The sequence below is a fragment of the Diplotaxodon limnothrissa genome, linkage group LG1 (genome assembly GCF_057381915.1).
Source record: "Diplotaxodon limnothrissa isolate DT_005_m linkage group LG1, D_limnothrissa_male_GT1.1, whole genome shotgun sequence".
Classification (NCBI taxonomy): Eukaryota; Metazoa; Chordata; class Actinopteri; order Cichliformes; family Cichlidae; genus Diplotaxodon; species Diplotaxodon limnothrissa.
In genome coordinates, this window is record NC_140596.1 from 19,995,456 (window position 1) to 20,011,823 (window position 16,368).

General features: G+C 40.1%; 1 protein-coding gene across 1 annotated transcript; it reads left to right on the forward strand.

Annotated features, from left to right (window-relative positions):
* Positions 1–2,522: 2,522 nt before the first annotated feature.
* On the forward strand, positions 2,523–16,167 carry crispld2 (cysteine-rich secretory protein LCCL domain containing 2). Its single transcript, XM_085376745.1, has 15 exons — positions 2,523–2,643; positions 4,895–5,253; positions 6,662–6,780; positions 8,556–8,688; positions 9,916–10,031; positions 10,429–10,529; positions 10,612–10,794; positions 10,878–10,938; positions 11,053–11,119; positions 11,465–11,595; positions 11,719–11,762; positions 11,883–11,955; positions 12,660–12,735; positions 13,891–14,021; positions 15,774–16,167. The coding sequence occupies exons 2-15, from the start codon at positions 4,984–4,986 to the stop codon at positions 15,823–15,825; spliced, it is 1,557 nt and encodes a 518-aa protein (XP_085232871.1). The 5' UTR covers positions 2,523–2,643; positions 4,895–4,983; the 3' UTR covers positions 15,826–16,167.
* The last annotated feature ends 201 nt before the right edge of the window (positions 16,168–16,368 follow it).

A 16,368-nucleotide genomic window follows, 5' to 3' on the forward strand; every position in this document is an offset into this window, starting at 1 on the left:
ACACCGATTGTGATCAAAACCACAATAAGATTCAAATCCGGAATACCAACGATGATAATATCATGAAATCTTATGCAACATGATCGAATATTCACGCTTATTCCCGGCACATGGATGGATTTATGTTTGACTAATCAGTCCGTAACGATTAGTCAGCAAGGTCAAGAACTGAATGAGGTCAGAGCTATTGTGTCATTTTACTGACCTTATCTGCTCGATGCAGCTTGTATTTATATAATTCTATTTTATAGTTCCTTAAAAATGAATAAATGTATTTATTTTCAAAATCTGGATCACAATTCTCTCGAAGCAAGATTTTCCTCATTGAAAACTGGTCTGACGTCCTGTGTAAATATGAAACGTCTCTTACATTTTGTCAGAGAATACTTTATTAGTAATGAAGCTCATCAAGCATGAGCATCACTAAAAGCATCTCTGCAGGGTATGATGGCCAGACTTCCTGTTAAACATGTATTTAAGAAAACAAAAGAAAGCAATAATAAGAAGAAGTTCAGAGCCTGTGCTGGCAGAGACCGTGTGGGAAGAGAATTTGTCTGGGGATTTAGTTTGCTGGCATGCCCTCTGAGTTCCACGCTCTTGTACGTATCTGGTATATTTCAGAATAAAAATCAAGTATACGATGGAATAAAATCTAAACTATTTGGGTCATAACACAGCTAGAACACTGCAGGGTCAGTAAGGCGATATGGCAGCATCATACCATGAAGCCGCTTTTCAGGGCAGACGATTCGTGTTTTCTCATGCAAGCTCACAAAGCCTCCTTCCTTCCTCTTCATTCTCATCCAAATGACGCAAATTATAGGAAGTGCTTTTTTACAGATAAAACCTTCTTAAAAGCTCTACCCTTTGATGTGGCTGCAATTCAGATGAAGCTGATATGTTTCCTACAATTGGCATTCAGGCCTCCATCTGATCTGGCTGAGATGGTTTTACATGTTCATGTTAAACTGACAATCCAAGACGATGCCATTCAGATTTTACAATCACAAGAAATTACAGATCCTAAATGGGTTGTAAATAATTTATTTTTAAATTATGAGTCCCCACATGTAAGTGCAAGTCAGGATGTAGGACGGCATTCATACTTGCACTTGATAGCCATTGTTAGTTATAAACAGTTTGACCTAAAATAGTGTTTTTTCACCAACAAGGTGATTTCCAGATACATGTTAGCTGAAAATCTGGCATATCCTTGGCGTTCTGTGCCATGAAAAAAATGAGGAAACTGTCAAGTAGAGGACACAAGAAGGGTCTAAAGATTTATCTGGCTCGTCATGATTTGGTGCTCTGTTTTTGCCAATATTGCTCGGGATCTTGTCAAAACTGATGTAATTATAAACACAGAAAAGTAACATAAGATTTTGTTCAACATGTAAAACCATCTGGATTGTATCTGATTGACAGTGGTTTAATTTTTGAGTATGGCAATGATCCCAAGAACACTGCCACTGCAGTAAAAACATAGATGGATAGAAAAACACACATGGATCACTAGGAGCCATGGATTGGCCTCCCCAGAGCCCGGACCTCAGCATTACTGAAGTAGTGTAGGATCATCTTGACAAAGAACAAAAGGCAGCCAAGAAAAAGAATCCAAGAAGAACTTTGAGTGTCCTTCAAGAAGCCTGGAGAACTCTTCCTGAAGACTACTTAAAGAAATTACAAGAAAGCTAGCCTGAGAGCGTCCAGGCTGTGCCGAAAGGTGGCCACACCAAAGATTGACATTCAAGCACTTACGAAACGCACATGCGTCTTATATACTTTATTTCCATGGTTGTTTACACGTTTTTCAGCAAATCGCTTCACCGATTTCCAATTTTCCTTTCAAAATATAACAAAATCGAGAGTGGCTCAAGATTTTTGCGCAGAGCTGTAAGTCATGAGATAAATTATCCTCACAATGACCTGATGGCTCTTTTAAATGGTAGCAGCACTATTTGTTTTGTCTTTTAATAACAGTGAATTACCGGCATTTATATGCAAATTATGACCGAACAGAAAATACTTCCAGCCAATGGACAGTGGTGGATGAACTAATCCAGAAAGCGTCGGCAAATTATTTATTAACCATCACAAATCCAATAATTACAACTTATCGATCCTCGTGTGTGGTCTCGAGTTATAATAATGACCCTGGAATTGGCGTCGGCATAAAAAGTTTGTCCTTTAATTTCGTCATGTTTGTTATAACTGCTGATGGTCCACTTATGCGCTTGTTTCTTCTGAAGCGTTTTTTCTTATCTAAGCCAAACGTAAATGACTCATTATAATCCCACCGCCTGCCGCTGGCTGTTTTGACAGACCGCTGATTTACAATATTTGTAAATGTCCTCCTGACATTAGTCTGCGCACTGTGCGCTCTGTGTGCCAAGAACATAGTCTGCTTAAGGGAAGCTGGCGAGTGGGGAGAGACACTAATTTTTTCCTCTGGTCCTAAGGGGTCTCCTTCTCTATATAAGGCTCTCAGAGTTCTCAGGAGTTACACAGTCTCTATGTTCCCCGGGAACACCACCAATAGCAGCAGCCTGCTCCTCTCATAAGAGAATTAACAGCTTTCCGGCGCTCAGAGGAAGCTGCACCGAAAATACTCAATCTACTGGATACTAACAAAGAAACAGAGAGGTGAGCACGCTTTCTTTCTTTCTTTCTTTCTTTCTTTCTTTCTTTCTTTCTTTCTTTCTTTCTTTCTTTCTCCGAAACAACCCGTACTTTATAATGCACATTCTCTGCAACAGCAGGAAAGGCAGAACTGCCCACCTGGTGAGATTTGCTGCAGATTTATTCATGCACTCACATCGCGATATAAACTTCTGACACATTGTAACTCTGATGTTAGCAAGACACCGGTCTTCAGTGTCTGCAGCCCGGAAAGTGCCGTAGCATGATGGAAACCCTATGTGCAGGAAGTAACCTTATGAGCAAAGCATTTTAAGTGTATTTGGAGGTTATCGATATGATCAAAAGATTATATTTCATTTATGGAAGCCTATATTTTAGAGTTCTGGGACCAGGATATAACAGAAGAAATAACTTACTTAATGATGACCTTTAAGGTTTCTGAAGAAGAAGAAGAAGAAAAAAAAAAAAGCCCAAACCCCCAAAACAATAAAATGAAATTTAAAAAAGTAATTGCAAATTACAAAAATTTCAAGTAACTGCAAAAAGTTATATAAATGATAGAATCTACATTATGGCATGTGTTTTTGTTTACATTCAGCCTCGTGGTGAGCTGGAGATGAGGTCAGTCCGTCTTTGGATCAGATAGGAGCTCCAGAAGTTGAAAAAGGAGTCAAGTTTACATAGACGAGATGTCGATACGTACGTGCGTTCAGGTTTTCTCCTCTGTCTGTCACTCTGGTATCGAATTCATGAGAGCCTTGAGAAGGGCCCAGACAGAGAAGCTGGTAGAGGTTCAGTGTGAAGACGGGGCACAGGGAAAGAAGAAGGGTGTGGCGGCTGGGCTGCCTGTTGGCTCACAGTTCCCTGAGCTGGCACAGCATGTTGACACAGAGCCGATGCCAGACCTCAGGCTGCATCTCCAGCCAAAGGGAAAGAGGTGAAGGGATTCAAGGATAAGAGCAACCAGTGCAAGCTGGTTTATTTTTCATTTCTTCTCTGATCACCCTGACTGACTGCTCTTCTCTCTTTCTAGAAGTTTATGACTTAGGGATATTTGGTTTAGCTTTAGTTTTGGACGTCTTGCCTCCACCTTGTTGCCTTTCGGAGCGAGGTCAGGTAAAGAGTCAGTTACACAATATTATGAACCTTCCTAATATGTGTGAGGAATGCAGTGTTTTGCCTAATGAGAGCTGAGTGAGAAGTTGTCAGCTTGAACTCAGGTCCCCCTCAGCAGATCTCACTGTGCTGCTTGGCTTGGCTAAAATAACTGGAGTGATACAGGATGGATGTTGTATATAATTAAGGTGCACTAGGTCCAGGTGGGTTATGTACACAGACTTTTTCATACATTTTTAGTCATGAATATAAAACTAATTTATTAGGGACACTTTATGTCATATTAATGTTTATGGTCAAATAATTGAGGTTGTTATGAATAAGACAGATCCTTGTACATTAAGACTGAGGCCACTAAAAATGATCATTTAAGCATTTAATGTCACAATATGTTACAAGCTGATCATGTACACTTCACAGTGTCTGAAAAGGAAACAAAATGCCTCAAATAATCAGCAATTTATCAGATAAATCTAATGGAAGTTTATGATTATAATTTTGTTCATGCTATATGAGAGTGGTTGATTGAACTCTGTGGCCAATATCTGTTTCATACACCTTTCAGTATATTTTATGGCACTGCAAATAAACAAAAACACCTTCATAACCTCAAAAAAATGAACATTGAAGTATTTCTTTTATGCTTTGGCCTAAATAAAACCAAGCATTCAGAAGCTTCTCAAAGAAATGTTGTTATTGCAGGGCAGTTATTTTGGATTGCATCAGAGTCTATTGGCCCAAATAGTAAAACAGTCATAAGATGGCCAAAAGCCGAACTTACACAAAGCAGAACTGCAGAGAAAAAAAAGTCCACCTTTGAGTTAGGAAATTTTATTTTACTGCTCCTCCCCATCACCAAACACTCTTCATCAGTAGGAGTTATAACACATAGCAATGCAAAGGGAATATTGAAGAGTTATCAACTAAAAACAACCTGAAGGAGAGACAGATATTAAAGAAGAGTCTTGCTGTGCAGTCGTTTCTAGGTGTGTGCATTTATTTTGCAACTTTATTAGAAGAAGTGCCTCCTATATTAGTTAAGTGTGGGAAGTGTGTGTGCCCATATTTTGTAATCTGGTCATTTTCTTGAATCACAGAGGAAGGAAACCATCATTGAATCGTCATTTCCACCCTGCAGATTTTATCTGGAACTGTGAAAGGAGCCTCTCTATATCCACAAGCTGCTGTCTAGTCCTAAAGTATAAACTACGCAGCTCAAGTGTCAGGATGACCTGCGCTACAGTGACCTGGCCCCTTGTCCTCGTCCTCGTGCTGTTGTGCATCAGAGACTCGGCTTCCCTCTTCCTGCCAGACTCCAGTGAGCTCAGGAAGCTACTGAGCCGCTATGAGGAGGAAGCAGAGCAGAAAGGCACCAGCAACACAGCTGGTAACAGGACCCGCCGAGCCATCCTCTGGTCAGACCGTGAGGAGATCCTGCAGCTGCACAACAAGCTGAGGGGTGGGGTTTACCCCACCGCTTCAAACATGGAATACATGGTAAGATTATTGACCTATTTCAGTATTATCATGCAGATAAAGCTAACCTTTTACTTTACCCTGGAAAAAAACTGTTATACTTATTTCTTGCACTTGATTTTTTTATTTGCTTTACTTGAGTGGTTTTGCAGAATTCACAGTTCAGTCTTACATTTATTTACCTTATATTGAACCTTCTTCAGCTCATCAGTTTAATCACTGTGTGAAACAAGCTTCTCTTTATGCCAACCTTCATGTTTTTGGCTTTACCTTGCAAACACAGGAGTTGAACAGTAGGTGGGCGGGGCTTCTGTGCTCACAGTCAGGTTGTGCCTGAGATCACGATATAAGGAATATCTCCTCTAAGTGACATCACAAAGAGCCATAGTAAGAGAAGCAGATCTTTTACCATGTATCATCATATATATGATATATATACTCAAATGATATGAACACAGGATTATATATAATATATATAATGATATATAAACATAGCAGCTTCTCAGGTAATTTTCATCTGTCAGCAGCACCAATGAGGTTGGTAATCAGGGTTTTAGTTGACGTACAAAAAGTGGTGTTGCCGTAATAAAAACAATCGTTTCTCTCTGCTGGAAACATGTAGTCAAGATGTTGAACTACTGCCAGCCTGCTGTGCCACGCTTTTATGGGGAGGATAATAATGCTGACTCTGTCCTACCTGCAAACAGCTCAGCACATGCGGCTTGGTTAAAAGAGGAAGGAGAATAAGGCTGGAAAAGGGAAACTTAAGGGACCGCATGGCACATTAATACATAAAGTAGGAGAGGGATTATTGTGGAGACAAAAATAAGCTTATTGAAAACCACGTGCTCCATAAAGTTGAGAGAAGCAGTGGTGGCCTGTGTGTCTCTGGAGTGTGGTTACACTGTGAAGGAAAATGTCTGCAGACTGTCTTTGCTCTCTCAAATTCCAGCGAACAGGCAGTGGATGTGTTTGTGTTAGTGTAAGGGTGTTTGGAGTTACAGTGCTGTCTGTGTGTGCATGTGTTAGCGACCACCAAAAGGCTGGAAATTTACTGAAGGGATGTACTTTGAGGGGCCATGGTGTATGGAGTGTTCAGTCACTTCACAGTGCCCCCTCCAAAGTGGGAGTCAGGTATCTTCTCTGTTTTCCACCCTCTTGTCCACTGCTATAATAAATCCCACTGAGGAAATTTGGATAATTCAGCTGTGATTGCTGGAGATTTGTAGTGGACCAAGGCCAGGCGCTAGGAGCTCCGCTCAAATGTCACCATCTAAGGATATTGTTGTACTTGTGTGCGGCTTAGTTTCAGCTTAATGGGAGAGAAGGAAGTGCAAGAGCAGAAGAGCAGGTTGAGGGAAGGAAAGCATAGTGTGGATTGCACTTGATACAGCAGGTGATGAATGATTGTTTTCTTATATGCATGCAGATTTGGGATGATGAGTTGGAGCGATCTGCCACTCAGTGGGCAGAGGAGTGTCAGTGGGACCATGGACCTCAGGACCTGCTCATGTCTATTGGACAAAACCTGGCAGTTCACTGGGGCAGGTGAGACACATTCTTATTAAATATGAATATTTTATTGCTTTATTTTGGAAAATGACTTTTTTTCAAAATCTGAGAAAAAAAATCATTGGACCTTATCCTCTTCTGTACTTTGTAGATTATTTGTTAGACATTTGTAGGAATGCGACCACCTTTGATGTTGAATAACCATCTAACTGATGTCATGGATGTTTTTTTTATGTCCATTTGAGATGTGTGGACGTCCTTGTTAGAATTTCTGGCAAGAGAAAGTTCATCTAAATGTGTATATAATGTATATATTAAACAAAATAAGGTAAGTTCACTACACAACAAATAAACTGGAATTTAGATGTAAAAACTGTAAATGGCTAAAAAAAAATTTTTTTAGTGATGCTAGACATCTGTTGACAACCATGTACTGACCACATTGCATTGCTGTTCAAAAAACAAAACAAAGCAATGAATTCCTTCTTTGCAATAGTCAAAACTTTATTTCTCACTTTGTAAGAGCGTGAGGAGGCTTGTGTTCTACATGCGTTCATTCACCTTATTGTGACCAGTTTTGATGAAGGGGATAACACCTGGTTTTCAGCCATGTTTGCTGGGTAATTTGTATTAAGCAAAATACAGATAAAAGACTTTAATCAGTGGACGTAAGGCTGTTAATCAACATGGCCATGCCCCCTAATATTAAGTCCCAAACAAGTGAGTTATAATCCCACTCCTCCTCTCAACTGTGCAGTTTTCGTTTTAAGTTAAACCAAAAAGGGCTTGTATGAGTTTGTAAGAATTCAAATTTCATAGCTAAAGTTGGGTCTCAGCCCTTTAAGGTGGCTGCTTGATCAACAGGAGTTTTAAACATGCTCTAGGACTAGCACGGTGGAATTGTTAGTCAGTCAGTCCACCATTTTTAGCCCAGAATAAAAAATCTGAGCAGCTACTATATGGATTAAGAGCAACTTTATTTCCACTGCTCCTTTAAGCAGATTTGCAATCATTTTTCTGAAGGCTATAAATCTGAACTTTAACTGAGTGGCAGTTTTCTTGTAGCTTTTTTGTACCAAGTGACTCCTAAACGTCCTTATAAGAGATTATCATCAACTCTAAGCAAAAGTGATGAATGTTGTACTTGAGCTACTTAAACTATAACAAAAGTGTCAGTGCATGAACCATAGGTATTGCTAGTCCTTGTTCATATGGAGTCTGATATGAATGAGGTTGTGTGTGTGTGTCCAAGTGGACATCAGACAGTAGGCCTCTGTGTTTAATAGTGTATGGCTATCGCAGCAGGTGCCCTTCCAGGAATCTGCCCTCATTCTCACAAACCCATTCCCCCTTCCTACTCCCTTCTTTTCTTCCTGTGCCAAAAAACCCTGATGCGGAGTCATTTTTTCACTCCCCTCTGCTCTCCATTTATAAGCTCTGCACGTTTCAACACCGTAAAAAGAGATGTTTATAATAGGAGCTAGAATTGATTTGTTAAACTGGGAAGCTGTGTTTAGCTTTGCTCTAATTCTTTTTGTTGTTGTCTTTTAGCTTGATTTGATTCCCTCTGTTATGGAGGGAACAGACTGCTGTTCCGTGTGCCAGGTTATATTCAGACTCATCATTTGAGGACAAAAGGGTTAGAGCAAGGGTAGAGCAAGGCAGGTTCATGTAGTTTCTCAAGTCTAGCCAAAGCACCTGGCAGATACCCCAGATGTTTCCCTTTTGCCCCTGGTACCCTGTGACTGAGCCTACTGTCTGTTTGTGTGTGTGTGTGTGTGTGTGTGTGTGTGTGTGTGTGTATCCTACAGATACCGTTCACCTTCCTCCCACGTCCAATCCTGGTACGATGAAGTGAAGGACTACACCTACCCCTACCCTCATGAGTGCAATCCCTGGTGTCCAGAACGTTGCTCTGGGCCAATGTGCACTCATTACACCCAGGTGAGACAAATACAAGAAAAAGGTTTGTCATCTTTGTTTGAAGCCCACAATTAACTCTGCATAGCATAACACAACTGAATCTCTGACTTAAGTGTTGGTGGTCAAGTCAGAATGTGGGTAATGTTGGCACCATATTTGGACAAGTAAAAAGAATACATGAAATTTCCACTGCACCATCTGCTGCATTGGGAGTCTGACAGTTTAAATTTAAGCTGGTGGACTGCTCTTTTAAGAAATCCCTGAGCAGTAACTTATAAACCTGCTCTTAACTTGATCAATTACTACAAGAACCTGCAAAGTTTGATAACTTGATGCAAATAATTCAAGAGAAGGGACAGAAAAAAGTTTGTTTTTTTTAAAAAAAAGAAAAAAAAAAGAAAGAAAGACGCTCAAAAGAAACAGGAATGAATGAGCCTGCCTCATCCTTCCCCAGACATTACTTTGTGGATGTTGGGATGAGTTTACAGAAACATTTAGACTCCTCCCTGAAACCTGATTGCTGCCATCTGGTAGTCATTTTCATCCCACCAGACATGCCACACCGTTTGACCTGGATTCTTTTGAAGATGCTGCAGAGTGGGCAATGCCAAGTCTGAGCATCACCACCTTTTCTCTGTAAGTGCCGATACACGTGCAGTCCAGGCAGTCAAACCACATTTTAATCGCACTGTCCTGGATTACCAGCACTCACCAGCTGACTCACTGCTTCCACTGAACATTCCTGAAGGGGGAGAGTGCACGTTTGGGAGGAAAGCTTGGAGACGCTTTCGAATATGATGTCTTGTATTCCCTGTCAAATGGCACATCATTCATCTGCAACACCACTGCAGGAGCTTTCCGTTTCGTGAGCTGCGTTATTTTACTGTGGACAGTTCTGGGGCTTGGAGAATTTCTTTCCAAGTTAAGATATTAAAAACTGACATTTCCTCCTTCTAACTGGATGATGAAAATACTCCCGGTTGTGTCACAGAGGGCAAACTGGGTTCACGTGATGACCACGTGACTGAAGAAGAATAACAGAACAGGCAGTCTTGGAAATCCCAAAGGCCTCATTAGTTATAACTGCCTAAATAGGTGCTTCCTCTGGAATGATGGTGGACCTATTGGTTGTGAGGAAAGAGAGGCAACAAATCTAGGTTACGAGATCGACTGTTTACTTTTCTGTGTGTCCTTTCGGAAATTGTACGTGCTAATGTTTGCCATTTACTTTCCCCTCCCCTTTTACAGCTGGTGTGGGCAACTACTAACCGAGTGGGCTGCGCTGTGCACGTGTGCCCAAGGATGAACGTGTGGGGAGAAATATGGGAGAATTCTGTTTACCTTGTGTGCAACTATTCCCCAAAGTAAGATCAGTATTCCTCCATGCTGTACTGATCGTTAACACCTCTGGTCTCCAGGCTCTTGTTTACATACCTTCTCCTTACAGGGCTCACAAAAGCTGCATTTTGAGTTGTTAATATAGTTGTACTGTAGATAAGAAACACTAGCTGTCCAAAGCATTCATATGACATATTGTTGCCATTAAAATTCCTCCAGAAGTCAGAGTAAAAATAGTAATTATGAGGTACGGGGAAAGAAAATAAGAGCAGAGTAGGAGTTTGTTTTCCAGACAGCCTATGAGATGTAATTGCCTTAGAGACAAAGAGGAGTGTTTTTGCTACAAGGTCACGAACCCAGTGACGTTGACTCATGGTTAATTTCCACCTTACTCAAGACGCCCATTGTTCAAAATTTCTGCAGGGGCAACTGGATCGGAGAGGCTCCATACCAGCATGGCCGACCTTGTTCCCAGTGCCCTCCAAGCTATGGAGGAGGATGCAGAAATAACCTTTGCTACAAAGGTGAGCGAACCCACGCGATTTTCCCTCAGTCATTTTAACATTAAACTGGTTACCAAGCTGAACCCTATCTGTCCTTTTACAGACTCTCAGCAGCCAGAGATTGAAGACATGAATGAGGTGGAGAAGCCTCAGGTCCCACTGCCACCTCGTACCACTGCCAGACCTAAAACTATTGCTCCAAAGAAACCTGTGTCCAGACCCTCCAGTCCCAAGAACACTAATCCCAGGACAACGCCTTCAAAAGCTCCCAGCAGCACTTTTCTTGGTAGCTATAGCAACTGTATACCTATCAAAATCATCATGAATTTTAATATTTTACACTTTTTAATATGTTTTTTTCCCTTGCAGCTCACAATATTAAGTGTGAGACAAGACTGCGAGATAAATGCCGTGGCTCAACCTGCAGCAGGTGAGGTTATTTCAGTGTGTTTTAACGTAAAATTAGTTTAAGATTTGCAAATAAGATAACACAGTTTGCAGTATCCATGCACTGTGGTGGCCAACTTGCTTTCTGACTCTGCAGATACAACTGTCCTGCTAACTGTGTGCAAAAGAAAGGAAAAGTTTGGGGAACTGTCACTTATGATGTGGTGAGTCTGTCCTGTATGAAGCAAACTTACTGCATCATGCAGCAGTTTATAATGGGACCGTAAACGTGGTTTAGTCTGGTTTCACACTGGACGACAACATATAAGGCACTAAATAATATCTCATATGTATCCTGTATGTAAAATAAGCTTCAGGACATCCAAGTATTAGGTTTTTCCTAAAATTCCGGTTTTATCATTTATCCTAATCTAATGAGTGTTGTTTTCACATTTTTTAAATTCTTTTCTCGCATTATGGAACTGTTTTGATTTGGTATTTGATTTGTAAATAAGAGCTTTGCTATTTTTACAGGATTTTCACCCAGCGTTTGTTTTTCATTGTTTCAGCAATCAAGTATTTGCCGAGCTGCTATCCATCATGGTGTGATTGACAACAACGGAGGACTAATCGATATCTCCAGAATGGATAAGTTACCATTCTTTGTCAGATCTACAAAGAATGGCATTGAGTCTCTCAGGTAGATATATGTACTCTGAAGGGAACATATAGGAAACAAATGTGCCTGCTTCTGTGACTAACACAATGAAATAATTTGGTTTCGGAAGACTTTACAGGTTTCTAAATTTGATGTGTTTTACAGTAAATATAAAGCTGGAAATGCCTTCACAGTGGCCAGAGTGAAAGGTAAGTGAAGCATTTCTTTTGTTCGGAGGAGCTTTGAGTCACGATTGTGTGCTGATTTGCATTATTTTCAGATATATATTAGAGTTTTAAGTGATTTTCTTTTCTCTCTCTCTGTGACAGAAATGACAGCTGATTGTTACACCACAGTGGCTGAAATCTGCCCTTACAAAGAACCAAACTCACACTGTCCAAGGTGTCACCACACATCCAACATTTGATTACTCAAAAACAGCTTTTTACTACAACAGTAGATGACATATTTAATGCTTGTCCTCTCAGATAAAAAGTAAATTAAAGTAAATGGACACTTGGTGTTTGTATTAGTTTTTACATTATTGTACAAAGGTTCTGAGACACCCCACATTTCTTTATATTTTGCTAGGAAAATGGGAAATAGTTTCTTGAAACTTGTGCAAACATACATAGAAACATGGTGTAAAGGGCTAAAATAGAGTTTGTACAATTCTGATGAGCTGCAAAATCAAAATTTGGTACGAGCACCTTCATTCATCAGCATACATTAATAGTTTAACAAACAATAAATATATCCCCCTGAAGATTGTCGGGTAAAAGGACATAACTGAAAATCAAGAACAAGAACAAACAAGTCTGGCTCCTTGGAAGCGAAATATGAAGAAGGGTGGGAGGGGTGGCCCAAGACTTTTGCACAGCACTGTATGCATAGCAAATAAATAGTTTCGAATTTAATATAATGCAGTTGAAAATAAAATGTAAATGTTTGTCTTTTTGCCAACTACATCCGTTAACTGAGAATATAGGAATGCTAAATGAAAGTGCTAAAATATTACCACTTATTGAAGAAACCCTCCCATAGCAAAACATCTTTCTATGACTCTTGTCTGTCAGATTTATACTCAAGTGCAATTTGTTTCTCAGAGTCTTCTGTCCAGAGAACTGCAAGGCTCAGCCCTCATACTGGTCGCCTGTTATTGGAAACAAGATTTACACAGATGTAAGTAACACTAGCTTCCAATCTGTATCTTCTGAATTAAGGGGCAATAAACCACAATCAAGTAAACGTATGTGTTTCAGTTTGTGCAACTAATACACAACCTACCTGCTGGTGTGTACTTTTATGTGCTTTTAAAGTGTATGTTTTATTCCAATAATGCTAGGATGGTAGGAATAAAAAATAAATAAAAAAAATTAGCTGATTGTTTATTATAACTTGTTGGCCTCCTCAGCAAAAACGGGGAGATGTCTGAATGATTATGTCTGCGTGATTATGTTGCATGGCCATGAACAACAGCTGAATCATAGGATCATGGAGAATTGGAGTAATGAAATGACAAACCGGAGAATGTCTTTGACTCTATAGGGCTTTACCACTCAAGCATTATCTCAAACTAAGTGCCTCTTTTTCACTGAAGAAGACACAGAAAGAAATACTCCTAGGAAGACTGGTTTAGAATATCTCTCTGAAGTGACTTAAAAAGATGTTTACAGTGGAGAGGACACTGTAAAGTGCCCTTCAGACTAAACATATCAGATGTAAAATGTAAAAGCTTTTATGTTACTTTCGAAGTTTATTTTAGAGCTGCTAATCTGTGAATTCACATGAGGTCAATGCTGGGTTTAAAGAGCTTAACCACTGATGAAACTGACTCTTAACCAGATCACAGGTCCTCTGAGGTCCTGAAACAAGCACACTTGACTCATAACAAATGCCCAGCACCCAGGAATGCTTTGCAATCTGAGGCACCCACATCTGTTTCCACAGTGGTGTATAAGCTGAATGTTGGTTAAACATGAGGCATAAACTGTCTGGTTACAATCTCTGGTAGGGTGTATGGACAGTCTGATCTATGTTTGGAGTAGAAATGATTGATTGTACTCCAAACTGTTGATAAGAGCTCATGGTCTGTTTTGCTGGAGCCATGCTTCTGGCTCAAACTCTACTCCTTGAGTGTGTGTGTGTGTGTGTGTGTGTGTGTGTGTGTGTGTGTGTGTGTGTGTGTGTGTGTGTGTGGTTGCTGACGTCTTTCTGTAAAATATATTTCATGCTGTATTAAACAATTATTAAACTGAAGTAATGTTTGCACAGTGAAAAAGTGGTTTTCCATCTTTTTAAATCCTCTCTCAAGTTCACCATATCTTCTCTTCACAGAACTCCAGCATTTGCAAAGCGGCCATCCATGCAGGCGTAATCAAACCCAATGGCGGTTTTGTTGATGTTTTGCCTCTGGACAAGAGAAAGAGCTACACAGGAGTTCTGAAAAATGGCATCCAATCTGAAAGGTACTGCTCCACAGGGATTTTGGAGATTACTATTATTCCTGACAACTATGTTTAAAATGTAGCCCTTTAAACAAGCAATTGCCAACAGTGAGGAGTAAAAACTCCTTTTAACAGGAAGAACGCTTCGGCAGATCCAGGCTCTGTTAGGGGCAGCCATCTGCCACTACTAGTTGGAGGTCAGGGGGGAAGTTAGGATAGCAAAAAGGCACACCGTGGGAGAGAGAGGCAGAGTTTAGTTATTAAACGAAATATAGCAATGGTGTATAAACACATAGAGAGGGAAAACACATGAGTAAAGAAGAAAAGGTCAGTGGATCAAGGGAAGCCCCAGCAGCATCAGTAACTCAAGGGAGGATTCAGAGACACCTGTTCCATCTCAAACTATATGCTTTATCAAAAAGGGACATTTTATTTCTCTTTTAGGAGGAGTTAATTTAATAAAAATCAAATTAAAGTTAATCGAAGGTGGAGTTTTATATCAAATTTTGTATAAAGTGTAGTCACCAAAAAGTCAAATGCAACTGAAATAAAAACCAGAAGCTTGCTGAAATTTAGACAAGTAAACTGTCCAAGAGAGTCTGAAATAGAACAAGGCACTTTTAGCTGCTCCCTTATTTCGAATGGATGGACACTGGATGCTTTTCCTGATACAACTCTTTCATTTCTCCAGGTTTAGGACCAGACCTGAGATTACATTAGCTCGTGACCCCTTGAGACTGGGTTTGTGTCTCCTCCCAGTCTCAAACTGGGGATCTGTCGTGTTTAAGGTGAATGTGTTAACCATTACACCTTGGAGCTGTAAAAGAGACTATAAAATATGCCAGAGAAAAGTGCTTTTATTCACTATACCCTATCTTGACTTATGTGCACTGTAATACTGCAAGTAGTGGGTTCCCTTCATGCACACTATGCTTCTCAAATCAGTCTCACATCTGTGGCCGGCTCCAGTGGACTAAGCTCAGGCAAAGAAGCCCTTGTGGCCAGTTCTAGTGGCATATGGGGTTGTAAGAGTAATGGTGTGGTTTGGTGTGTGGACGGCCCACACATGGGACCTTTGCTTACTTTACTCAGGCATTTCAATTGAGTGTGCAAAGTGCTGAATGGTCAAAAGCATGCCAAGTCTTATTCTCTGAAATCTAATGCAGAGCTGTGAAGGTTTCACTCGGGGCATTCGGATAGGAGGTCAGTAGATGGCTGAGAGAAAGTCTGTGCCATGTGCCAACATCATGGCAGGGTGGGCAGCTTGGATTACTGGGGAAGTAATCACATCCTATCCAATTACTCGAGGCTGGAAATGCTGTCAGCCACTTAGAGTGCTTTCCTATATGGACAATTATTTGTGATTAGATACCAGTTGCACTGGCCTATCATGATTATGTAGCATGGCAAGACTTTGAGATATTTCCGCTAATGAACAAATTACAGCCGTCCAGTTCAACACATGAGGTAATTGGAAGATTCAGTCACAGAAATATAAATACAATGAGTGATTCTGCAAATGTGTCCTTTCCTCCTAAATGTATCATGTGCACCATGACTGTGTGCTTTTGATGGCTCTGATTGGTTGAGGAACTGGAGGGGTCTCATTTGACTTAAAGGAGCACACAAACTCACGGGAAAGCAAGATTATTCCACATTTGCTCCTTCACCTTTGATCAGGCTTCTGAAATTTGCTTCTCAGAATTTTGAAAGAACATACTTTTTCATGGTGTAGTGATAAAATTAACACTTTTTTGTCATGTCCATTTGCAGCAGAAGCAACATGGAGGGAGGATCCTTCCGAGTCTTTACTGTGAGGCAGTGAGACTTAAGTTCAGTAACCTGAAGACCAACAGAGTCACCTCAGCTGCTCTCGAAGAGAAGAAAGTGCCCATAGCTTTGATGCCATGGCTGTTTGTCTGTCCCATCTGACTGACAGAAACTTTCCCCACTCAGTTAACAAACAGTAGTCATACAGTAAAATTCATCCACTCATCCAACACATTGATAGTCCTTCATGTTCCTTCATCTTTTCTTAGATTACATAATCTGTGAATACAGAATTTTTTTTTAAATTATATTATATAAAATGCATTGAACAGCTGGTGCTGGAAGTTTTGAGTTAGACTTGTGTTACAAAAAGCAATATGTTTACATTGGTGTTCTTATTACAAGTGTTATTTGTTTTTCATACACAGGAATGTATCCAAATCACACTGTATTTAATCATTGTGTACAGAATATATTATATTTTGTTTTTTTTAAAGAAATAATAACATGTTTAAGTTCTAGCCATTTAAAAATATATAGCCCTCTTCTTCATCATTGCTTTTCTAATTCTTAGCAGCGAAGTCCAAGTTTAGTGTGA